The sequence below is a fragment of the Mustela putorius genome, unplaced genomic scaffold, assembly GCF_011764305.1.
Source record: "Mustela putorius furo isolate JIRA1106 unplaced genomic scaffold, ASM1176430v1.1 tig00537227_pilon_pilon_pilon, whole genome shotgun sequence".
NCBI classification, from domain to species: Eukaryota; Metazoa; Chordata; class Mammalia; order Carnivora; family Mustelidae; genus Mustela; species Mustela putorius.
This window is the reverse complement of record NW_025422368.1, coordinates 18,536,156-18,550,347: the sequence shown is the minus strand read 5'-3', so window position 1 is coordinate 18,550,347 and position 14,192 is coordinate 18,536,156. Positions and strand designations below refer to the sequence as shown.

The window sequence follows — 14,192 nt, the reverse complement described above, 5'->3', positions numbered from 1 at the left end:
TCTCCCTGAGAGCTAGGGATGATGAACATTTTTTCATGGGTCTGATAGCCATTTGAATGTCTTGATTGGAGAAGTGTCTGTTCATATCTTCTGCCCATTTTTTGATATGTTTGCCTGTTTCATGTGTGTTGAGTTTGAGGAGTTCATTATAGATCCTGGATATCAACCTTTTGTCTGTACTGTCATTTGCAAATATATTCTCCCATTTCGTGGGTTGCCTCTTTGTTTTTTTGACTGTTCCCTTTGCTGTGCAGAAGCTTTTGATTTTGATGAAGTCCCAAGTTTATTTTCGCTTTTGTTTCCTTTGCCTTTGGAGACATATCTTGAAAGAAGTTGCTGTGGCTGATATCGAAGAGATTACTGCCTATGTTCTCCTCTAGAATTCTGATGGATTCCTATCTCACATTGAGGTCTTTGATCCATTTTGAGTTTATCTTTGTGTACGGTGTAAGAGAATGGTCGAGTTTCATTCTTCTAGTTATAGCTGTCCAGTTTTCCCAGCATCATTTATTGAAGAGAATGTCTTTTTTCCACTGTATATTTTTTCCTGTTTTGTCGAAGATTAATTGACCATAGAGTCATAGGGTCCATATCTGGGCTCTCTACTCTGTTTCACTGGTCTATGTGCCTGTTTTTATGCCAGTACCATGCTGTCTTGGTGATCACAGCTTTGTAATAAAGCTTGAAATCAGGTAACGTGATGCCCCCAGCTTTATTTTTATTTTTCAACATTTCCTTAGTGATTCGGGGTCGCTTCTGATTCCATACCAATTTTTGGATTATTTGCTCCAGTTCTTTGAAGAATACCAGTGGAATTTTTATCGGAATGGCATTAAAAGTATAGATTGCTCTAGGCAGTATAGACATTTTAACAATGTTTATTCTTCCAATCCAAGAGCATGGTATGGTCTTCCCTCTTTTTGTGTCTTCTTCAATTTCTTTCATGAGTGTTCTGTAGTTCCTCAAGTACAGATCCTTTACCTCTTTGGTTAGGTTTATTCCCAGGTATCTTATGGTTCTTGGTGCTATAGTAAATGGAATCGGTTCTCTAATTTCCCTTTCTGTATTTTCATTGTTAGTGTATAAGAAAGCCACTGATTTCTGCACATTGACTTTGTATCCTGCCACTTTGCTGAATTGCTGTATGAGATATCACCTTATACCAGTTAGAATGGCCAAAATTAACAAAACAGGAAACAACATGTGTTGGAGAGGATGTGGAGAAAGGGGAACCCTCTTACACTGTTGGTGGGAATGCAAGTTGGTGCAACCTCTTTGGAGAACAGTGTGGAGATTCCTCAAGAAATTAAAAATAGAACTTCCCTATGACCCTGCAATTGCAGTACTGGGTATTTACCCCAAAGATACAGATGTAGTGAAAAGAAGGGCCATCTGTGCCCCAATGTTTATAGCAGCAATGGCCACGGTCGCCAAACTATGGAAAGAACCAAAATGCCCTTCAACGGACGAATGGATAAGGAAGATGTGGTCCATATACACTATGGAGTATTATGCCTCCATCAGAAAGGATGAATACCCAACTTTTGTAGCAACATGGATGGGACTGGAAGAGATTATGCTGAGTGAAATAAGTCAAGCAGAGAGAGTCAATTAGCATATGGTTTCACTTATTTGTGGAGCATAACAAATAGCATGGAGGACAAGTGGTGTTAGAGAGGAGAAGGGAGTTGGGGTAAATTGGAAGTGCAGGTGAATCATGAGAGACTATGGACTCCGAAAAACAATCTAAGGGGTTTGAAGTGGCGGGGAGCGGTGGAGGGTTGGGGTACCATGTGGTGGGTATTATAGAGGGTACGGATTGCATGGAGCACTGGGTGTGGTGAAAAGTAATGAATACTGTTATGCTGAAAATAAATAAATTAATTAAAAATGTAAATATAAAAAAAAGCCATTTTAAAAAATTAAATTGTATCAACTTAAAAATATAAATCAACTATATTAAAATGAAAGGTAATGCTCAAAACTCATCACATCCTAATTGTTAATTCTACATTTTATGATGATCTCTACATTTAAAGTTATGTATGGCTATTATACCCACATGGTGGGAATATTCTATAATGGTGAGCTACTGCTTTCCCCATCTCTAGTTCAGTGACATCACAGTGGTAACTTGAAACCGACCATAGTAGGGATATCTAGAGAGTGAAAATAGGTGAACACTCCACATCGTGGCTTGATTAATTGTGTGTCGATTGTCTAGGCTTACAAAGGTGGCAGATGAATATGAACAATACAGATTAAACTTAAAAGGGTTGTGTCCTGAGTCATTACACAAAATTGTGAGTGGCACAAAAATACAAGGACATATTCTTCCCATATTCAGAAGCTAATATCCAACTTGGGAAAGAAGTCACTATGTCACTGAACTATGAACCTATGAAGTTCTGACGTGTATCTCTGAAAAGATCGACATTCACGTCACAACTACGTTCAGTCCTCAGTTGAAACTAGAATTTAGTTCTGAATACAAGATTTTGTCCAAAGTCAACAAAAGCATTTGGGAGCATTTAACTATCTAAAATTTATAATAAGGAGTTTTATATATATATATATTCAATAGAATTCATTCTTTAGAAAAGTTTTCGGTTCACAGTGAAGTTGAGCAGCAAGTACAGACAGTTAGTTCCCAGGTACCCCTGCCTCCCCCACATTTACAGCATCCTGCACTGTCCATATATCATACCAGGATCTTATATTTGTTACAACTGAGGAACCTACATTGACGCATTATTATCCACCAAGATTCATAGTTTATGGTAAGTTACGCTCTTGGTGCTTTACCTTCTGTGACATTATAAATGTATAATGACCTGTAACCACCATTACAAAATCACACAGAACAGTTTTACTGCCCTAAAAATCCTCTGAACTCTGCCTATTCATCCCTGCCTCCATCCAAAGACTGATCTTCTTTCTGTCTCCATAGTTCTGCCTTTTCCAGAATGTCATATAGCTGGAATCATACAGTGTATGGACTTTCAGATTGGCTCTTTTCACTTAGTAATATATATTTAATTTTTTCCATGTCTTTTCGTGGCTTGATATCCCATTTCTTCTTAGCACTGAATAATATTCCATTGTCTGGATAGTTTATTTATCTACTCATCTATTAAAGGATATCTTGATTGCTCCCAAATTTTATCAATTATTAATAGAGCTGATACAAACATCTGTATACAGGTTTTTGTGCATACATTTTTTACTATTTGGATATTGTATGCTATACTTTCTTTATATCACTAAAATGTATAGTAAACTTATGTACAAATATACACTTATATTTTAGTTTTTTTTCTTAAGCATGTACCAGAACAACATTGCTTAAAGATCATAGTAAATATGTTGGCTTTTACTCTGAGTGAAACGGGAAGCCACTGAAGGATTTTGAGCAGGGAGTGCCTGGCACTGTTTAATGTTCACTCTAATTGTACTGAGTAGAGACTTGGCAGAATAGAAGCAGGGAGATAGGTTAGGAGGTGATTACCTCTGGGTGAGAGAGGATGCTGACTTTGGTGAAGGCTTCTAGTCTGATCTAATCAAGATGAGATTCCTAGTACATCTCTGTCCCTTAGTTCCATTTCCCTGGGCTACCTTGTGTTCTGGCGCAATGGAGGACAGTCTATTATATTACAAAGCTCCCCTCTTTTCTGCTCCAGATGGGGCAAATTGATAAAAAAAGACAGCAGTCAGCCATTAGGAAACAAAATAAACCTTTTTTTTGTTGCAGTGACTGGTTGACTCCCTTAGTACGGTGTGTGACTTTTTTTCTTTTTTTTTAAGATTTATTTATTTATTTGAAACAGAGAGAGACCTCGCACATAAGCAGGGAGAGCAGCAGGCAGAGGGAGAAGCTGACTCCCTACTGGGCAGGAAACTTGATGCAGAGCTCCATCCCAGGATCCTGGGATCATGACCTGAGCCGAAGGCAGGCACTTAACCAACTGAGCCACTCAGGTGCCCTGAGAGGATGTGACTCTTGATCTCAGAGTTGTGAGTTTGAGCCCCATGTTGGGTGTAGAAATTACTTTAAAAATATCAAAGAGATTACTGCCTATGTTCTCCTCTAGGATTCTGATGGATTCCTGTCTCACGTTGAGGTCTTTTATCCATTTTGAGTTTATCTTTGTGTATGGTGTAAAATCTTTTAAAAAATACCTTATTGTCAATACAGCTTAGCAATGTAGCTTAGCACGGTAACAAAAATGGCCATATTAACTCCCTTTCCTCCAATCTAGGCCTTGGAACCTGAGAGAAACTTAGTCCACAGAGTAGATAATACACTGAATGGAGAGAAAGGAAAAAAGCACCCAAGCTTATCTCTTTTTCTTTTTTTCTCCTCTCTCTTTTTCCCTGAATGTAGAACACAAGGATTTTACATGTCAAAATACCGAACTGTAGGAGATTTTTTGCTTTATTTTCTTCTCTTCTTTTTTTGCTCATTAAAACTCTCCTTTTTAGGTGATTTTGCACCCAGAGTTTCTATCCTCCACCAGCCCTTTACTACCCATGGATTATGAAGAGTTTGTCCGAGGTTGTCATCTTGGAGTATTTCCATCATACTATGAACCATGGGGCTATACTCCAGGTATGTAGCACGTATAGATTATGGAATGTTTTAAATCTTATTAATCTATTATTTTATGCACATGGATATAATATTCAGAGTTGATATGTAATTTCTACTAAAGTTAAATTATAATAATATATTGTATTATAAGAAAAAAATGTGTTATAAAGGGTACATATTATTGAGTTATCTCTCCGAGTCCCAACTATTCATATAAAGGAGAAATTGAGTGCAGGTAGGTTTAAGATGAGAAACAGTGGTCCAGAAACAGTGTTCTCTAAAACTTATTATAATTTTTAAAAATTAATGATGTATTTAATTTTTAATAGGTACCACAGTCACATAGTTAAAGAAACAAATAGTATAAGAAAGTAAACAATGAGAAGTCTTCACACCATAGTCACTCAAAAAGGAGGTACTTCTTTTAAGATAAAATGTCAATTCAATGACAGGTATTGTGACCCTGACATCATTCCATTCAGACCCTTGCCCTCTTCATCTGCCTTTTTTTTTTCTCCCCAATGGTAGATTCCCAGATGCACTATCTATTTTCTTTTTGTCCCCTCTGAGTATATTTGTCACTGGTATCAAGAGTGATCAATTTGTATTTGGACTGAAATGCCTAACTAAAAAGGAAACAATACTCAAAATTTAAAAACAAATACTTTAAATAAATGCCAGTGGAAAGAACATAATATTGATCTTTCCATCTTGTATTAGTAATCTGAAATTTTCCTTTTTATTTAAATATAATTTTTTTTTAATTTTTAATTTTTTATAAACATATATTTTTATCCCCAGGGGTACAGGTCTGTGAATTACCAGGTTTACACACTTCACAGCACTCACCAAAGCACATACCCTCCCCAATGTCCATAATCCCACCCCCTTCTCCCAAACCCCCTCCCCCCAGCAACCCTCAGTTTGTTTTGTGAGATTAAGAGTCACTTATGGTTTGTCTCCCTCCCAATCCCATCTTGTTTCATTGATTCTTCTCCTACCCACTTAAGCCCCCATGTTGCATCACCACTTCCTCATATCAGGGAGATCATATGATAGTTGTCTTTCTCTGCTTGACTTATTTCGCTAAGCATGATACGCTCTAGTTCCATCCATGTTGTCGCAAATGGCAATATAATTCCATTTATAATTTTAAAAGAAAAGGTTCAGAAAACATTTTTATGCATAATTAATAAATTTTGCTTTCTGATCTCAGCGTCATCATTGCCCAGCCAAGGGGTAGCTGTAGTAAGGTTAGGGAGATCATGGTTGAAATATGAAGAGGAAGAATTTTTTCTAATCTTTGCATTCTGATCCCAGAGTTTTAATATAGCATTTAAAATTCTATGTAAGTAGGATCTTTACATAAGAAGCAACATGAAATCACTGCCTCTTTTGACATAAAGTCCTGTTCTGTTGCTCTAGGTTCCGCCAAGAATAGTTTGCCAGCAGCTGTAAAAATATTAAAACTTCTGGGGGAAAATAGATAAAATATTATCTCCTCTTGAAACATGACACAGTATAGCTGTTGATCTAAAAAAAAAAAGAAAGAAAGAAAAGAAAAGCTATTGATCTAATTCTTTTAGCTGTCTCTTTCGTAGTTCTAAAAATTGTTACGGGTATCAGTTGTCATTTTTATAAAGATGGTGTCTTCTTACTTATGAAATACCTTCATATTATCTTAAATTGTTTATAATCAAGCATCTATCTTTTAAGATACATAAAATGCGTATTTCATGGATGAACTTAGCATTTTATTATTGACTTGTGTTCCTATTATTGCTAAAAAGTAACATAATTTATTATCAAGGAAGTTTCAAAAATAGAGAAGCACAAAACCAAAGCCCGAGTGACTTAAGGATGTGGGAAATCATTATGTTGGGTAAAGAGAATGTTCTCTAACTTACAGCAGACTTTCCACCAAATGCTTAATCCAAAATGACAGAGGAGATACATCTAGTATTTAAGATAAAGACCAGCAAAATTGTTATAAGAGATAAGCAGGTGGAAAAAGAACTTTGAGAATGAGTCATTCTCTGTTTTGAATTAACCAGTGAAATTTGGCCATTCCTCACCTAACCTGTAGTTACATAAATAACAAGACCTCTGGTGGACTAAGTTTGGTGTTGGCATATTAGATAATTCTAATTTTTTTTAGAATAACTTTTTATTTGATGCTAAGTTTAACACATTCCAGAAAGTATTCATTTAAGTCTGTGTTTTGAGAAAATCCAATGAATATAAATACTTATTCCATTAAATTCATTCAATGAAGATTTGCAGGGGTTATGGGTACCTAGTATTTCATTACATATCTGTTAGTGAGTATTTAATAAAAATAAGTTTCTGCAAAATTCCGTGGAATCATAGGCAAAATTCTTTCTACATATATGCATAAGGATTTTTCTGATGATGAGTTCAAGATTTTCATCAGATTCTCATGTGGGTCAAGAATCCCTGTCCCATTTTCTCCTCCACCGCTTCCTCCAGAAATTAGGAAACCACTTCTCTCTAGAGATAAGCCATGAGGCAATATTTGCAGAGCAGAAGAAAAGGCCACTGTCTAAACTGCATTATTTCTTGATTAGTGAGGAAATCTTTTTTTTAACCCATCCCCACAAGCCAACCAAGTTTAATTCCATAATCATATATAAATTCCTTGTTAAAAATGCAGACATCCTTGTGAAAGGTAATACTTCTTAAAAGAAACATATCCACTATTTTATGAAAAACAGGTTTTGACTAGAAGGGGAGAGAGGACTACGGAGGGTATGGGTACATTGGACACTTGGGGAAGTGGAGAGATTTGCGGCAAGGGACATTAATATGAGGAGAAGAGTTGCTCATGTCCAAAACCCACAAACTCACCACATTCTTAGACACAGCTTAGAATGGAGCAAAAAGAAAACAAAACCAGCTGGAATGAGAGAGGCAGGATAGAACAGCAGTTCCAAACAGGAGCCCTGGAGCCAGGCACCTGGCTTCGAATCCCTCTACCCCATTCCCCAGCTGTGAGACATTGGGCGAATTATTTAACCTCTCTGTGCCTCAGTTTCTTCATCTGTAAGATAGAGATAATGGCAGTCTCATTTCAAGTAGTTTTTGAGATTAAATGAGTTAATACCCGTAAAGAGCTTAGTACTGTGCCTGATACAGAATAAACATCACTATTACTAGGCAGACGTGGGCTTCTCCCCCATCTCTGTGCGTAAGTGGATATAGGAGTTGATATGAAGCCAAGCCTTTATCTGTTTCCCCTGGCAGCTGAATGTACCGTGATGGGTATCCCCAGTGTGACAACCAACCTTTCCGGCTTTGGCTGTTTCATGCAGGAGCATGTGGCTGATCCTACTGCATATGGTGAGGTTTTTCATCATTCACCTGATGTAGGGATAAGTAACCGCTAACAAAGCACAGGGTCTTTAGGGAGCCTAACTCTAGAGTTATCCTGATGATTAAAGTAATGTTTATACTTCTTGTTTAATGGAAGATAGATTTAATTATGTGATTCATAGAAAAGATTAAAAAGCTATTAATATTAAGTATATTGATGTTATAGTAACTATGGCCTTAGAGTACATAGACTGGTTCAGTGTCATTATTTTAAAGGCCTGTGACAAGTTAGCAAAATTCACTAGAAATTGTTTAAGATGGCAGAAGAATCTGCATACCACCGTCTCTGTGTCTGTGTTGCCTAGCAGCAAGAAAAGCGAGATGGGATGGATCCTCTGCCTACACATTGCCAATTTCCTGGTCTTCTGCAATCTCCTTGTCATGGTTCTCTTTCCTCAGGCTAGAGCTGTGGTTCTCAGCCAGGGCTGTATGGTGGGAAAACTGGGGAGCCTAAAAATCACTGATCCCCAGAGATTATGGTTAATGAGCAGTACTAGGGAGAATCGTTGATCCAGGGTATTCCCCTCTACTGCCAAATTTCTTTGCAAGATCGATTGTGTTGCCTGTCTGTTGGGGACAGTTGTAAACCCGTAGAAGATCACAGAAGAAATATAGCATTGGAAGGGAAAAGATAAAGCAGAGGCAGTAGGGGAGTCAGGGAGTAGATAATGCATGTGGTGGTCTGTGATGGAATTTAATGGAATAGAAGAAAGATTCTTCTAAGGTTAGCCCTGTGTTTACCTAGGCTTTGGTTTTTGTGCTCCTCAGGTATTTACATTGTTGACAGGAGATTCCGCTCTCCAGATGATTCCTGCAATCAGCTGACTCAGTTTCTCTATGGATTTTGCAAACAGTCACGCCGCCAAAGAATTATTCAGAGAAACCGAACTGAGAGGCTCTCTGATCTTCTGGATTGGAGATACTTGGGCAGAGTAAGTTAAGTTTGGGATCAAGAGAACCGCTTTAAAAATCCCACTAGACTGGGGCCCTTGGGTGGCTCAGTTGGTTGGGCATCTGACTGTTGATCTCATCTCAGGTCTTGATCTTGGGATCATGAGTTCAAGCCCTGTGTTGGAATCTGTGCTGGGTGTGGAGCTTACTTTAAAAAAAAAAAAAAAAAGGAATATCTCACTGGACTATAAAAATATAGATTCTAATCATCAACTGCAAAGTCAACTCTGTAACATAATTGTTAAATTCTCAAGTGATGTTTCCATGTACTATTTTACTTAAAACAAGCTGGCAACGTCCTAAACCCAAATCTTCATATTTAGTTTGAGTTTATAGCAGCAAGTCTATCAGATCCATCTGCGGTATTACTAGTTAGTCTTTTGTCAGTGGTTAACTTGATGCATTTCAGGTATTGTTTCATGAATATGAGGAAAATATCTAAAGAAACATTTTTATTTTGTTTGTCCCTAAGCAATAAAATGACCATATTCCTTAAGCATAGTTGGAGTGGGAATAATATAGTTTTCAAATGACAAGTACAGGAAATACCTCCTTTCAATTATACAACAGGTTTGTAAATACCTAGATGTTACGTATCTTAGGACCGGGCGATTTAATGAAAAATAAACTGACTTTGCCTTCAGATCATGTAACTCCTTAGATGCCACTAAATTCTCCTTGACAAATGATAGATGCTGCCATTTGCTGAGGCCCCATACACACTAATGCCAGTGCTCATCACAACCCTGGGTGATTCACTGCACTGTCTACATTTTACAATGAAAACAGAATGATAAACCTCTTAAAAGTTATGTTTCTTTTTTTTTTTTTAAGATTTTATTTGTTTATTTGAGTGATAAAGAGAGAAAGAACACAAGCAAGGGGAAGGGCAGAGGGAGAAGCAGGCTACTTGCTGAGCAGGGAGCCCAAGGTGGGGCTCCATCCGGGCCCTCTGAGATCATGACCTGAGCCGAAGGCAGAGGCCCAACTGACGGAGCAACCCGCGGGCCTCAGAAGCTATGTTTCTTATCTAAGGTTTCAAGCAGAATTTAGATCCAGTTTGTGATTATTCAGGGCCCAGCTTTTCCCTGTGTCATACTGGTTCTCTGTAGAATGAAGCCAATGTTTTCAGTCCCCTTAGCACTCAGTTCAGAGCTTTCAGTAAGACCAGTATAGCTGTTCTCTTCAAAATTTTGTAATATTTCTTTTACTTATTCTCTGCAAAATAATAAAACTATAAACTATCAGGTGTTTTTTTTTTTTTTTTTGATTCCTAAAATTAGGGTGAATAGGTTCTGTCACTTTAAGAATGTGTTTTATAACTAGGAGAATAAGATTTTATATAAGTTGGTTCTTGAGATAAATAATTTTTTTTAACCATGAGCTGGTTTTTCTATCACAGTATTATCAGCACGCCAGGTACCTGACATTAAGCAGAGCTTTTCCCGATAAATTCCATATGGAGCCTACATCACCACCCACGGTAACTATTTTATTGTTGTGTACTTATTTTGGAAGCTAAATTTCTTATGCATGGTAAGTCCTCCCAATACCTTTTTATTTAGAATTAGTTAAGGACAGAAACTTTTATATTTTTTCATAATGTTGCCTTAAAGCAAGGAATTAAAAAAAAAAAAAAGCAAGGAATAGAGGAACTAACAAATCAAATCAAGTCAAAGCCCTTGAATCTGAGTTAGCCTAATTTAGAGGCTGAGCCAATGGTCAGCTAATTCATGTCACTGCAGAAGCACTTCTGTATTAAAATTCTCCCTGCCTTGGTACTTGAAACTGCTGTGCTGGACACTAATTCTTTTGAGAATTATTGAAAAATGAACTGTCCTGTTTTAACAGCAGGTGAATTCGCTATCCCAAGGAAATGTTTGAAAATCAGGTGACTCCTTGGCAAGTGAATTCAGGAACCCCAGGAGGCAATGGACTAGATGAGTATTTATGTTCCAGTCGGCAGTATCCGGCAGGGAGTCTTCTGAAGCTCTCTTAGACATTTATATTCATGAGATGAGCAAGGGCTACTTGTCCTCACATTCACCTAAAAGGATATATGATAGGAAACGCAGCTTGAAGTAGGACAGCATCAGACATTTCTCTTCAGTGGAATCAGTTCTTAGAGCAGTCTGTGCAGCAGTCCAAAAGCCACACTTCTTTGCCGCGCCCCCACCCCCACCAGGCGAAAGCTTAGGTGCAAAAAGATAACACCCTTATCATTAGGTATGAGATCTATCCTAGCTCAGTAGTTTTGTGCCCCACAGGAGCCAAGATGTCATGTAAATCTCCAGAGATCAGCGTCCATGGCCTCCACAAGGAATATGCACAAGTACGAGAGTCATCCAGTTCAGGGATTCCCCAAAATTGCTGAGTTCAGATGCAACTTGCTAATCAGGAGTCCCTTTTACCATAAACAGTTTTCTTAATAACACAACTTACATTCCATCTATATCAAGTGTCAAGGGAAACAGATCTCAAAAGTTAGCCAAGGTAAAATTCCCACATGCAGAAGGTGACAGGGTTTTGAAAACCCTTCAAAATACTAATTCCAGCTTTCCTGTTCAGGATTAATTGCTTAGCTTGATTAGAGGCAGTTGCTGGACTTGATAATTTAGCTATATTCATTCACTTGTTCAACTGATTCAATTAATAAGTATTGAGCTCCTATTCTGAGCCAGGTCCTAAGTGAACAAATCAGCTCCCCCCACCTTTCTTTTTTTTTTATTGCTTTTGGGGCCAATATCTGAACCTTGAAATGATCGTATAGGTATGACATGATAATAATGGGTAAGTGCTGCAACTATTTTTATACAGTTGTTCTCCCCAGTCAAACATGTGCTCTCTCCAAGGGCAAGAATCACATTTTCTTCTTTGCTTCCTCAGTGGCATTATGGCGCCTGACCCATAGTTGTTACTTTTGCTCATTTACTGAAATAAAAGTAACTGGTAAAATTTCAGGATCAGCTGAGTGGCCTGGCTTCAGGATTCGTTCTAGTGGTAGCTGTCCATGGTATGTCCAGATGCCCCTGTTCTGTAATTTTGTTGAGCAGGCCTGCAAAGTGGCATGGCGACTGACAGGATCAGTGGTGTAACATGACAGTTGATATTAAAAGCTAGGGAGTGATCACAACCCTGGTACACATCTTTGCTCTATCACTTATATGCTGCATGACCTTTGGCAAGTCATCTGGCCTCTCTAACCCTCAATTTTCTTCTATAGATGGGAAAAACATTTATTGGTGTTGTTACAAAGATTAAATAAGATTATGTATATACATACATACACACATATGGCACCTGGCACATTTTAGTGCACAAGAAAAGAAAACTATTTATTTAACGAATTTCTCTTAAGCTTGGTGGTACCACAATCAAAAGGAATCAAAGATAATAATGGCCCATGAACAGACCACAAAAAAAAATCCAACTATGTTTTTTTGTATCAAATGCACATGCAAAGTGTTTACATCATTATAATGTTTGTGACTTATTTTTGTCTTTGGCAGACAGAAGGATTTAAATACCCAAGGCCTTCCTCAGTTCCACCTTCTCCTTCAGGGTCCCAGGTCTCTAGTCCTCAAAGCAGTGATGTGGAAGATGAAGCAGAGGATGAGCGATACAATGAGGAAGAGGAGGCTGAAAGGGATCGGTTAAATATCAAGTCGCCATTTTCTCTGGGCCGTGTTCCTCGTGGGAAGAAAAAGCTACACGGTGAATACAAGAACTGAATTCCATGCTTGTCGAGCAGAGCTAATGTAGTAAGAACAGAATAAGAGTCATTATTTAAAGAAATGAAAATGCTACAAATTTCATTTTCTTCTTCTAAGTGTGACCAAGAAATTTATTCTCCACTTACCAAGGGGAAAAGATTAAGTGAACGGCAATTTGATAATTTCCATTAAAATCCAAGTTATTTTCCCCTACTCCCTTCCCCCAGTAAATTTAGGCACGAGGAAGAATGTTCATTAAAAAAGGAAGACTGGAAGTGTTTTTAAAATGTTAATTTAAGCAATAAGAATTTTCATTTGCTAGTATTTATTTTTAAATTATCATCACCACAATCCTGTGCTTAGTATTTATACAGCTGCCATATGTACCAAATAAACCTCCCATTTTTCCTGCAAAAGATCCTGTTCTGAGCCCTGGACATGCACCACATACATATTTTAAATAATTTTGTCTTTAGTGATTATGTTCATGTTTCACAAGATTCAGAACCATGAGTTTCTATCTTTGCACACAATCAAAATCCATAAGAAAAAAAGCTATCTTAAATTGAGATCCTGATACATATTAACACATATTTACAAGATCATTTCTCTATTTAACAGTGGGAAGATGTTACCATCTGAGCTATACCATCTGACTATAACAGTTTTTCCGTTCTTTAAAAGGAAAGCTTTCTGGAAAACTTGGTCAATCTTCTATAACTGATAATTGTTAAACCCAAATGAACTAATATATGGATATATAACTTAATATCCATATCAATGTATTAAGCTTTTGTTGATGTCTTATTTACAATTCTTTAGACATTTAAATGAGATAACCTGTATAAACACCTGCTATGAAATAGTGCCTTATAAAGGATTATATTTAAAGCTGTCCTTCAAAAAATTAGCAAAAAGAAAATATAGAGTCTTCCTAATTATAATAAGGACAGTATCTCTAACACATCCATGATGTGCTTAGAGACATTGTTGCATGATTGCAGTTTAGCATATTTATGTTTATAATGAAATCTAAGTAGGCAAAAAACAAAACGAAAAACCCTCCTTCCCTCTTGGATTGTTCTTTTCCACAACTTGAGTATTGTTACACTTAGATAATAATGAATACCTTCATTGGCATACCAATTCACCTGAGTCTGCAAAGGTTTTTAAAAAAGTTTTAGTCTGGAATGCCTGGCTGGCTCAGTTGGTGGAACACAGGACCCTTGATCTCAGGGTTGTGAGTTTGAGCCCTGCATTGGATGTGGAGATTACTTAAAAATAAAATCTTTAGGGCGCCTGGGTGGCTCAGTGGTTTAAGCCTCTGCCTTCAGCTCAGGTAATGATCTCAGGGTCCTGGGATCCAGCCCCACATCGGGCTCTCTGCTCAGCAGGGAGCCTGCTTCCCCCTCTCTCTCTGCCTGCCTCTCTGCCTACTTGTGATCTCTCTCTATCAAATAAATAAATAAAAATCTTTTAATAAAAATAAATAAATAAATAAATAAAATCTTAAAAAAAAAAAGAAAAATTTTTAGTCTGCCCAG

General features: G+C 37.4%; 1 protein-coding gene across 1 annotated transcript in view; it reads left to right on the top strand.

Moving 5' to 3' along the window:
• The window catches only part of GYS2 (glycogen synthase 2), a 52,218-nt gene extending 38,334 nt beyond the window's left edge, over positions 1–13,884 (top strand). The window contains exons 12-16 of the mRNA XM_004771779.2: positions 4,483–4,609; positions 7,856–7,951; positions 8,753–8,916; positions 10,338–10,418; positions 12,445–13,884. Of these exons, the coding sequence (XP_004771836.1) occupies positions 4,483–4,609; positions 7,856–7,951; positions 8,753–8,916; positions 10,338–10,418; positions 12,445–12,666 (690 nt within the window). The 3' untranslated portion in view covers positions 12,667–13,884. The remainder of the gene's footprint in view (positions 1–4,482; positions 4,610–7,855; positions 7,952–8,752; positions 8,917–10,337; positions 10,419–12,444) is intronic.
• The last annotated feature ends 308 nt before the right edge of the window (positions 13,885–14,192 follow it).